This window comes from Juglans microcarpa x Juglans regia, chromosome 7D (assembly GCF_004785595.1).
Source record: "Juglans microcarpa x Juglans regia isolate MS1-56 chromosome 7D, Jm3101_v1.0, whole genome shotgun sequence".
In the NCBI taxonomy this organism is placed as follows: Eukaryota; Viridiplantae; Streptophyta; class Magnoliopsida; order Fagales; family Juglandaceae; genus Juglans; species Juglans microcarpa x Juglans regia.
In genome coordinates this window covers 11,212,214-11,223,147 of record NC_054606.1, presented here as the reverse complement: position 1 = coordinate 11,223,147, position 10,934 = coordinate 11,212,214, and the positions used below count along the sequence as shown (strand labels likewise).

Here is a 10,934-nt window from a genome sequence, read left to right as displayed (position 1 = left end):
AAAGGCAATAGGTTGTCCCGACTGCATTAGGACAGCGCCTATTCCTGTACCACTAGCATCGCACTCAATGATAAAAGATCGAGTAAAATCAGGGAGTTTTAACACCGGAGGTTGAGTCACCATCTCTTTCAACCTATTAAAGGCATGTTCCGCATCTGAATTCCACCCAAAATTATTATTCTTAAGCAAATTGGTCATGGGGCTGCAAGCAACCCATACCCCTTAATGAACTTCCTATAGTATCTCGTTAGGCCCAAGAACCCCCTCAAGGCCTTAGTATTCTTTGGCGATGGCCAATCCAACATAGATTTAATTTTATTTGGATCTGCCCGGACCCCTTCAAAAGATATAATGTGACCCAAGTAATCCACCTCCTCTACTCCAAATTTACACTTAAGACATCTTCGCGTAAAGTTGGTTGTTTTGTAGCACTTCCAGCACTTGTTTTAAGTGTTGTAAGTGTTCCTTCCAGCTCTTACTATACACCAAAATGTCGTCAAAAAACACCAGTACGAACCTCCTTAAGAACTGCTTGAATACTTGGTTCATAAGCCCTTGAAAATTGGACGGGGCATTGCTAAGCCCGAAGGGCATTACCAAGATCTTGTAGTGCCCTTCGTGAGTTTTAAAAGCAGTTTTCTCAATGTCCTCGGGTACCACCCGAATTTGATGATAACCCGACCTGAGATCCAATTTTGAAAACATCATCGCCCCACACAACTCATCCAATAGCTCATCTATCACCGGAATGGAAAATTTATCTTCGATTGTATGTTGATTTAGTGCACGGTAGTCGACACACATGCGCCAACTCCCATCAGCTTTACGTACAAGCAATACAGGTGAGGAAAAAGGGCTGGAGCTGGGTCCAATAACCCCTGTTTTCAGCAACTCTGCCACTATATTCTCTATTTCGGTTTTCTGGTAATATGGGTATCGATAGGGTCTATTTGAGATAGGTGGGGTACCCTCATTCAAAACAATTTTATGGTCGTGATCCCTCACCGGAGGAAGGCCTTTAGGCTCCTCAAATACCCCCTGAAACTGTTTCAACAGCTCACTCACTTCAGTATTCTGCACAATTACACTGTCCACCTTTGACTCAATTTGGATTTGTAGCAAAAACCCTCTTCCCTTAGTCATCGAGGCCAATATTGCCTTACTACTTCCCTCAAGAGAGATTGGTGTGGGTTCCAATCCTCTAAGCTCCACCTTATGACTACCATTGTTGAATTGCATAGATAATTTTGAAAAATCCCATACAATAGGACCAAGAGTCACCAACCAATTTACCCTCAACACAATGTCACAATCTCCCAATTCCAAAATGTAAAGAGATGGGCAGAACTGAGTACCTTGCATTTTTAGGGGCACCGAATCACAATGGCCTTCACTTTGAATAATGGCTCCATTGGCCACCCTTACAGCTAACTTTGTGGATTGGTTGATATCCAATTTTGCTCTCCTTGCAATTGTCGGATCTAAGAAGCTGTGAGAGCTTCCCGAGTCCACTAGGATCACTACTGGCTCTCCATTCATCGTTCCCTTTACCCTCATCATGCTTGGGCTAGGAGTACCCGCGATAGCATTAAGGGAAATTTCAGGATTTTCTTATACCTTAGTAGCCAGCACACTGTTCGCTTCCAACTTTTCCTCTTTATCACCACCTTCAGGCTGATCTTCCTCTAGGGTCTCACACCCTTGCAACAGATAAATCTTGGTTTTCTTACACACATGGTTGGAATGCCATTTCTCATCACAATGATAGCATAGGCCCTTCTTCCGTTTTTCATCCCATTCCGTGGAGGAAGACCCTCCGTGTAGGCTGGAAGGGTTTAGTCCACTTACTACTGCCTTCAGTGGATTGATCCCCATATGATGTTTTATTAGCCGTAGGAATTATACTTATGTCTCCTCTTGGTTTCGTTCCCTTCCGAGCACTAATAAGGTACTCCTCTTGAATTTTTGCCAAGTTAAACGCCCCAATTAAACTGGTGGGGTTAAACATTTTTAAAAGCAAGCGGACGTCATCTTTCAACCCGCTGATGAAACGGCTTAATTTGTGTGCATCTGATAGGCTGTTGATCCTGTTAGATAATGCTTCAAACTGAGTCTGGTATGCTGATACCGTGGTGGTCTGTTTGAGCCTTGTCAAGGCTTCCATTGGGTCATCATAAGTGGTGGGACCAAATCTGAGTTGAAGAATGTGAGTGAAGGTCTCCCAACTGGTGAAATGCCCACTGTCCCAAGCACCTTCGTACCAGATAAGTGCCTCACCCTGCATATGATATGCTGCCATTAGTAATTTTTGTGATGGATGTGTTTGATGAAATTCGAAATAGTAGTCTGCCTTGAACACCCAACCTGCTGGGTCACTCCCATCAAACTGAGGGAAATCTAATTTGATTCCCCTTGTGAGTGCTCTTCTATTATCATTTCTCTCATGCTCTCTTTCTTGTCTGTTTTCAAGAAAATGATGCTGCTGGTGTTCCCACACAGTGCGTAACATCTCAGACATTTGATCCAACCTATCAGTCAAATGTTGGATGGCCGTCTCCTGGTCTTCCGCCCTGCGTTGCTTGGTCTCCTTGTTGTCTTGCTTTGATCTGGTATTTTCAGCCATGACTTGGCTTGGTTGAATTTCTAGTTGGTAAATGTGATCTGGTTTTGGTTTATGGTAGATTGTGGATGGAATAGAATGGTATTTGTGGATTTTGTATTTCTGGATTGTGTATATGAGAAAATGGTAAGGATCGTAGGCTCAATGATACCACTTGTTATGAACTTACTGCAGTAAAACTGTAAAACAATGGCAGAGTATGGAAATAGTACGTAACACAGGAAGATGATGCAAATGGAAGTTACAGTACTTCCATTGTTGATAACTTGGATTTTCGAGGAATCCAAAACCTCCCAAAAGAGAATATCGAATTGTTCAGATTTCACATGCCGAATTGCAGATCCCTTTTCCCATCTTATCCGCGTGACTCTAACTGAAAACAAATTAATAAAAAGACATAAAAGTCCTTACAAACCCAGCTGATAAAACACAGTGTTTTAGAATATTAATTCAAACTACACCGTTCTGCTTTATTCTAGATAAAAGCCGTAAATGAGCTGAAAACATGAAAACGACACCGCATACTCCTTCCTCCTGCGCACCGTTTCAGCAACATATGAAATGCCCAATTCTTTTCTGCTTCTTCATTTGCCCTAGCCTCCCGATCTCTTCTTCCCAAATCAAGATCTTACCTTTTTTCTTCTTCTTCCATGGCACTCCCCATCAGTACCCTAACAAGCTATTGAAAGGGTGAAAAATGCAATATCAGGTGAAGAACATCAAGTCAAAGAGCAACAAAGAAATCCAAAATCAAAATGAGGAAGACGAAGATGGAGAGGAAGATGAAGAGAATGAAGGGTTTGTAACAATAGTTAGGTTCACGGAGGAAAATCCAACTATAAGAGCAATGCTTGGAGCTAGAGATTGGGGTTTTGTAGCACTTCATCATTCTTCATATTTACTTCTTCAATGGCTCCAATCTACTGGGTCTCTCTCGACAAAGGGAAATCCCGATCTACCCACTCTTGATGAAGCATGGGCACTTTTCCAAGAATTTTACTTCTACTTTTTGCAACTTTCTAGTACCGTGATGGGTTGATAAGAGTTGGTGGTGCTTCATCTCAAATCTTTCGATGGAGCAGGATGTCGCTGGCCTCAATCTCATCAGTAATGAACTCGTCGAACAAAGTGTCCTTAGCTGCCTCAATCCTTAAACAGAGAAAAATGAGAGAAAGCAAGAAGTAAAGACTAAAGAGGGTAAAGGATTGGGTTGGGAAGACAAGAGGTAATGAGAGAAAGCTAGGGTTTGATTTGCGTGACTTTAGGGGGGTTGAAATCGGCATTCCACAAGTTCGACTCAAAAATATTTTTAACCCGCATTTATCAGTAGGGCCAAGTCAGGTCATTCGGACAGGTCGGGCCTGCAATTTTTCTGCCCAAGCCTACGCACACTGGCTTGTATATGTAATTTTCTATTCTAAATTTTACCCACAAAATACAAGACATCTACCCGAGTCTCATATCCTTTGAAAGTCTGCTTTTACCAACAAAATCTTCTATTTTACCCACAAAATACTTGTTAATTTCAATAAACCGCCGAGACCAAAGTTCTTGCAACGTCAAAATATAAAGGATCCTCCCAACGTAACTCAACAATCTTCAAGGTGTCATGCGAGTTCTAATATATTCAGGCAGGACAGACAAACCTCTAGCATCTGTAACTAAACCAGCCACCAAGCAGTTGGAATAATATTGGCCAGCATAGAGGAAAACTTATAATCAGGTAGAAGACATTCTCGATTCTGAGAAATCCCTAAATTTTCTGATCTAAACGGCTCCGAACACTCAGAAATAAATCACACTGCATTTAATGGATTCCAAGTGTGCGAATCATATCAGAAAAATGCAAGCATCAGACAAGTTTCCAAGCTTTGCAAGTGAAATAGCTTTGCAAGTGAATGGTGGCAGAGAAAACAAATCAAAACCATACTTTCAAACAGTTCCAATTTGCTTCAATTCATTTGAGAGAGAGAGAGAGAGAGAGAGAGAGAGAGCAGCGAGAGAATAATAAGAAGAATAGGGTAATAATACTTACCAAGAAGCACTCACTTTGTTTTTATTTCAACGATCTTGAATCCTTGATATGGAGGGTTCCCCAACAAACCACCAAGTGCTTTTTATCATAAAACTTTACATGATTGATTGTGAAGACAACAAAAAGTTTGAATACCATGCAATACTCGAGTAAAGGCGTCTATTTGAATAACTATAAATTTTTCTATAAATAAAACTCGATTCAAATGAACATTTACAGGCTATTTGGTCTCCATTATAAAACAGAGACAAATCGGCAGATATATGTATTTCTAAGGGGGACTCTCTCCCTTTAAAACCCAAAGGTTTTAAACCAATGGATTTAATTCCATCTATCCAGAATAAAATTACCATCTCTTGTTCAAATTACCAGCACTGCACCTGCAGATCTTCAATGGGGGATTGAACAGAAAAGCATGAAGCGAACCTGTTAATACAATGGTCATTAGAAGCACGGCTTATCAAGTCTAAACAGAAACATTTGGAAATGAAATAGACGACCAGTAACTTTACCAATTGTTAGTACAAAAGGGGAAAACAGATTCTGCAGGTGGTAGCAGTTTTCTCATTAGGCAATAACAGTTTTCTTGATTTGTTCTGCCATCGATTGTTAGAACACATTTACATTCGATGCACACCAAAATGTTTGTCAACATACTCACTACTAATACTGAACTTGGAAAGCGACCGATCACAGGCTCACTGGATGTTGTGTTTTCTATCCTGAAAAAAAGTTCAAATGCCGACAAAATAGGTCCAGTTTCTCTATTCAGAGTCCGATTCAATAGAGAGGTACAATCGCGGCCTTACAGAACGTTTTTGACGAGGAAACGAGAAAGGGCTATCTGATCGTTGTCTGCTTGACATGTCGGATCTACTGTCATTCATACCAAGAAGCAAAGAAGCTGCAGAAGGGAGGACAGAACATCATCCTTATCAAAAAAGATAAAAAATTAAAGACAGGAGAGTTTTGAATTTTCTGGAATTCCCGGTTAAAAGGGTGCGCAATAAAAATACAATAAATACTTAAACAAGTCAACACCAATGATGCATTCAGATTTCAAGACGTGGTTTCAAATCCTCAGAAATATGTCGAAAGGAAAATTTCTGAAACTGCCAGAATAATCTCTCTAACCAAACTTCCACTGATGACAACAGTCACATCTGCTAAAAAACCATGCACCCTTGCACAAAGATCACACCTGAAGCATTTCTCCAAAAAGCCTACCAGGATGTGAACTCTTAATTAAGACTCAAGCTAAATTAAAGTCAGATGGGAACATACCAGTGTCTGCCAATGAATCCAAGGCACCTTCCCTCGATGGCATTTGTTCTCTTGGATTCAATCCATTTGGGGCTGCCGATTCACCATTACTGCCAGCAGCAGCACCACCCCCAAGACTAAGAGAAATCCAATCCTCAGTACGAACGCCATTTGATACATCAACCCGATCTCTCATATCAGTCTGTACCACCACATCTGAGGGTCTTGTGGGAAGAAATATTTGAAGCGATGGATCGTCCCCAGCAAATGCCAAGGGATTATCAACTAAACCATCAATTATGTCAGTATCAGAGCGACCAATAGAAGGATCTGATAGTAAGGTAGCAGACCCCATTGCAGTCTCTGGAGACAATGTATAGCCGTTCATTGAGGAAGAACAATTCATAGAGCCATGTTGCAAACCCACTAGGCCATCTGGGACATCTACATCAGAACTAAATAATTGAAAACCCTGACCTGCTTGAGTTCCGGGAGGTAGTGGCCAGAGAGGCATCCCAAATTCATCATCATTAAAAATACCCAAGCATGAACTTCCACCCACTCCAAGAGTAGGATCTTCTGGAAATGTTTCAGCAATCCCAGAAGGGGGAACAGAAAAGGTTACCCCACTAACATCAGTTGGATTGTTCTTGTAGACAGTTCCGGAAGATATTATTATGTCATCCTCTCCTTCTGAGTCACTCAGAACAATAACATCTGCACTCCCTATTGGTGCAGAGGAATTACGTCCAGCAAATCCATATGCTGAATCAACATTCAAAGATATCAAATCCATCTCGATCCCATTGTGGGTAGAAAAGTCAAAATTCCCAACTCCATCCTGATTTACACTTTGATCTTCACCATCCCTACCACTTCCGGTGGCACTGCTGCTCATTGGAATAACTTTCTGCTCATAGTTTGCAAACCTTTCTTGTAATCCATTCTCAGAAGAGGGGTTCATATCTTCTGGTTTGCTGACCTCCCATAAGCCATTACGATTTTTCCTTATTCCTAGTTTCAAACCAGTATGACCTTCTGAAATACCTTCATGTTTGATCTCCTTCAACACTTCCACTCTTGGTCTAACTTGTGCATCAGGAACACAAATAGTACCATCTGGAAAATGCCACTGTGCGAGATCCCCCATATCCCTTCGTTCACTTTCATTTTTAGTCTTTACACGCCAAGAGCCATCAGGCTTCACCTCAATCTCTGCTACATCTTCGCCACAGTACCTCATCCGTTAACAAGAGAAGTACGTGTTAATTCATCTCATCAACATTTGTGAGAAATATAATTTCAGAAAGCAGAAAAATGTACTACCATAGATGTGATACGATTGAAGTAAGGGTCGATAATGATATTCTCCAATGCATAGTTCTTGAGACAAATGGGGCACTGCCACTGCATCCACAGTTCAATGCTCATTTAAACACATAAATCACTCAAAAGGACCTGAAAGGAAGTCACATCATGTATTTGAAGCTTGCCTTTCTAGAACGTTGATTTAACTCCACAAAGACCTCAAGATCAAAACAACCCATGTGAGTACAAGGTTTGAATCTTCCAGCAACCTTCATTCTCGAACCACTCATCTACAAATTACATGAAAGAGTAAATAGTCAAAAACTTTACATTTTTTCTAAATTTGAAAATTTGTGATACTTTCAGGCGACCAGCCACCCAAAGTACAAATCAATGGAGTGGTCAGACCACCATGTTCAAAAAAGTTTTCACGTTTCACTTTTAGAAAATAAAAATGGTGATCTTTTAGGGAAAAAGATATCATGGGTATTATAAGAATTTTAACCTTATTTCCAATGAAGACATCGTGTTGTCACCAAATTAAAGAATAATATACCTAGTCCTAATCCTAAAAGAATAGTAATACCCATTCAATGCATTAAATGTACGGACAAAAAATGTATTACATATTCCCTCATAATAATTAGATGTAGGATATAAATGACGATCCACTAATTTCTCCAACCAGTTGGACTGCTGTTTTCAAAAAACCTTAGAAAAAACTTTTCACTAAAGCATATATTGAATCTCAAAACTTTTTGCTAAAGAGGAGAAAGTGTAATTTGAGAAGAGAAACTTCGGAGATGTTTGGAAACAAATCTCATCCCATCCTATCTCATCTCATCTCATTTTCTTCCCAAATATCATTCAAACACAAACACTTTCAAACTAATCATTACAATTTTTTTAAACTAATCATTACGACTTTCCTAAATTTTCAAACAAAAAACAAAAAATAATTCAACTTTTTTCAATCCCAAAACAAAAATAATATTAAAAAAATTATATTGTAACAATATTTTAACTTTATAATATTTTTTATTCAACTTTTTTTTCTCTCCTTTCCCAAAACCCAATAAATACTTTTTTTTTTTTTTGACAAGTAAGAAACCCAATAAATACTTAAACTATCTCACTACTATTCACAAAATTCTCATCTGATCTCATTTTCCAAGTATCCCTTAAATGCTCCCTTAGCAGTAAAATTAATTTAGAAGTTTGTTATACACACTAAACAACGGGAAACAATGAAATTACAAATCAATCGCTCCTTTATTGAGTGAATGGAAAAATTGATAAAATTAAATACTAGTGTATTAACAATGAAAACTTGACTCATCTAGAAGACATCTTTTTTTAAAAAAAAATAGAATCAAGGTAATGCACTGATGGATCCTCGATTAAGCAATTAGGCACTTTCTATTATCCTTCAACCAGTAACATTAAGAAATTTTCTAGGTATCTTGAGTCTAAATAATACAGATTCATACGAGAAGAGAATTCTACAGATGCATTAAAAAAAATTGTTCTTTATATTCTAACTGTTAAAGAAAGACTCGGTTTGCAGCACAAACACAAATAATAAACTCGTAAAAAATATTAAATAAAGTACTGCATAAATGTATTATATCCTGTGAGTAGTGCCAAACTCTATCAAAAAATCAAAGAAACCATTTCCACTTCTCCAACAATTCTGAAGAGTAACTTACTGGACATCGTAGATTGACACCAAAATAATCTGCAACAACTTCCACATCACTGTCACTGTCAGCATTATCTGTAGCTGTTCCACCACCGATCCGACAAACGCGAGCAAGAGCATCTTCAAAACGCTCGCCTTCAGACTCTTTGGGAATCATGCTGAGAATCTAGAGGACAAGGCAAAATGAGATAACTTCAGGTATTACCAAGAAAATTGTGGATAAATTCCCAGCAACACAAAGATTGCATTAAAAGGTTTTTAGCAATGACTCGAAACATGAAGAAACAGAATGTGAAACTGACAGGTAAATTCCTCAAGCCAGATACAAACCATTCAACAAAAATGCCATGAAAAAAAAAACAAAAACTGAAAGCACATGGATGCCTCATCGGTGCACATATTATTGTCCTCAAGTAGGGTTGTAAATAAACAAGGCTACTCGACAAGCCGCTCAACACTGACTCGGTTAAACTCGAGTTCAGCAGAGTGGGAGCTTATATAACCCAACACGGTTAGGGCTGGAGTTGTCACCCCCGGGCAAGAATTTGAGGTCCTACACTCGCTCACAACCGCTTATTTAGTTTATATTCTTGGTTATGGCGCGTGGACCTCCCATACTATTTCAGGGGATATTGCTATGGTGCAGACAGATTGTATGGCTACCCCCATTTGTGTCAAAACCGGGGGCCACTCTAACCCATTAACTGCTTCTCTGGTTATCAACCCTTTGGGAGGTAAAGTTGTTGATTCTCTGGAAAAGAAAGAGGCTCGATTCGTTTATTAAATAAGCTTTCATGAACATAAGATTATGACCAATTATTTTTTTATAGGTAAAAGTAAAATTTTATTGAAACATAATGAAAGGCGCTGCCCGAGTACACTTTTTTTTTTAATCGGTAAACAAGATTTTATTGATCAAAAGGATAGGTAAGAGCCCAAGTATAGGGACATATACAAGAGCTACGCCTAAGCATGCTAGTTTAGAGATACAAGGAATTCATGAAAAGTCATGCCATGAAAATCAATTACAATAGACCAATGGAGTAAAGTGTCGAAAAATAAATTTCTAAGCTCATCTATTGACCGCACTTGACTTTCAAAACTTCTTTCATTCCTCTCCCTGCAAATACACCACCATATACATATTGGAACCATCTTACAAGCTGATGTGATCTGAGAGTTACCCTAAATGTCTCTCCAATAAGCTAGGAGATCAATTACCCGTTTTGGCATCACCCAAGCTAATCTCATCCGAAGAAAGACTTTATTCCACAACTTCCTGGCAATCTCACAATAAAGTAGTAGATGGTTAACCAACTCTCCACTCTTTTTGCACATATAACACCAATCCATGATTATAATTCGACGTTTCCATAAGTTGTCTAGGGTCAGGATCTTCCCCAAGGAAGTTGTCCATACAAAAAATCTTGCCTTTAGGGGCGCCTTTGTCTTCCAAATACTCTTACATGAGAATGAATTTGTATTGTGGTTGGTCATGGCTTGGTAGAAAGAGCGGACTATGAACTTCCCTTTCTTAGAGGGGCACCAAAAGATCTTCTCTTTGACTCCCCCAACAAACGGGTGGAGTACAATAGGTCATAGAACTCCGAAAAAACATCACTTTCCCAATCTTGTGCATAAGGAATGTAACATTCCATTGGGGAATACCATTGGAGTATGAAGAGGTCCGCAATTGAGGCTTCTTTCATACTTGCTATACCACAAGGTTGTGGATAGGTTTCCATGAGTGCCCTATTGCCACACCATACATCGTACCAAAATTTAATTTTGGATCCATCACCCACCGTAAAGCGGGTATACCTTGAATATGAGTCTCAACCTCTTCTTATATGCTTCCATAGCCCTACACCATAAGGCCCGCTCACTTCCTTGGAACACCATCCTTCCCATGGTTCACCGTGCTTCAATTCGATGACGATTCTCCACAAGGCCTCCCTTCATTGTGGTATCTCCATAGCCATTTGCCAAGCAAGGCTTTGCTGAAA

The 10,934-nt window shown here is 39.4% G+C and overlaps 1 protein-coding gene across 2 annotated transcripts in view; it reads right to left on the bottom strand.

Moving 5' to 3' along the window:
• Positions 1–10,934, bottom strand: part of LOC121239277 (E3 SUMO-protein ligase SIZ1-like) — a 59,838-nt gene that overhangs the window by 26,243 nt on the left and 22,661 nt on the right. The window contains exons 12-17 of one of the 2 annotated variants that reach the window (XM_041136487.1): positions 8,936–9,094; positions 7,412–7,516; positions 7,245–7,325; positions 5,940–7,161; positions 5,168–5,559; positions 4,638–5,081 (exon numbers count right to left, since the gene is read on the bottom strand). In XM_041136487.1, the coding sequence (XP_040992421.1) occupies positions 5,420–5,559; positions 5,940–7,161; positions 7,245–7,325; positions 7,412–7,516; positions 8,936–9,094 (1,707 nt within the window). In that variant the 3' untranslated portion in view covers positions 4,638–5,081; positions 5,168–5,419. Of the gene's footprint in view, positions 1–4,637; positions 5,082–5,167; positions 5,560–5,939; positions 7,162–7,244; positions 7,326–7,411; positions 7,517–8,935; positions 9,095–10,934 lie in introns of those variants that run through there. The other variant, XM_041136488.1, reaches the window with a different exon arrangement.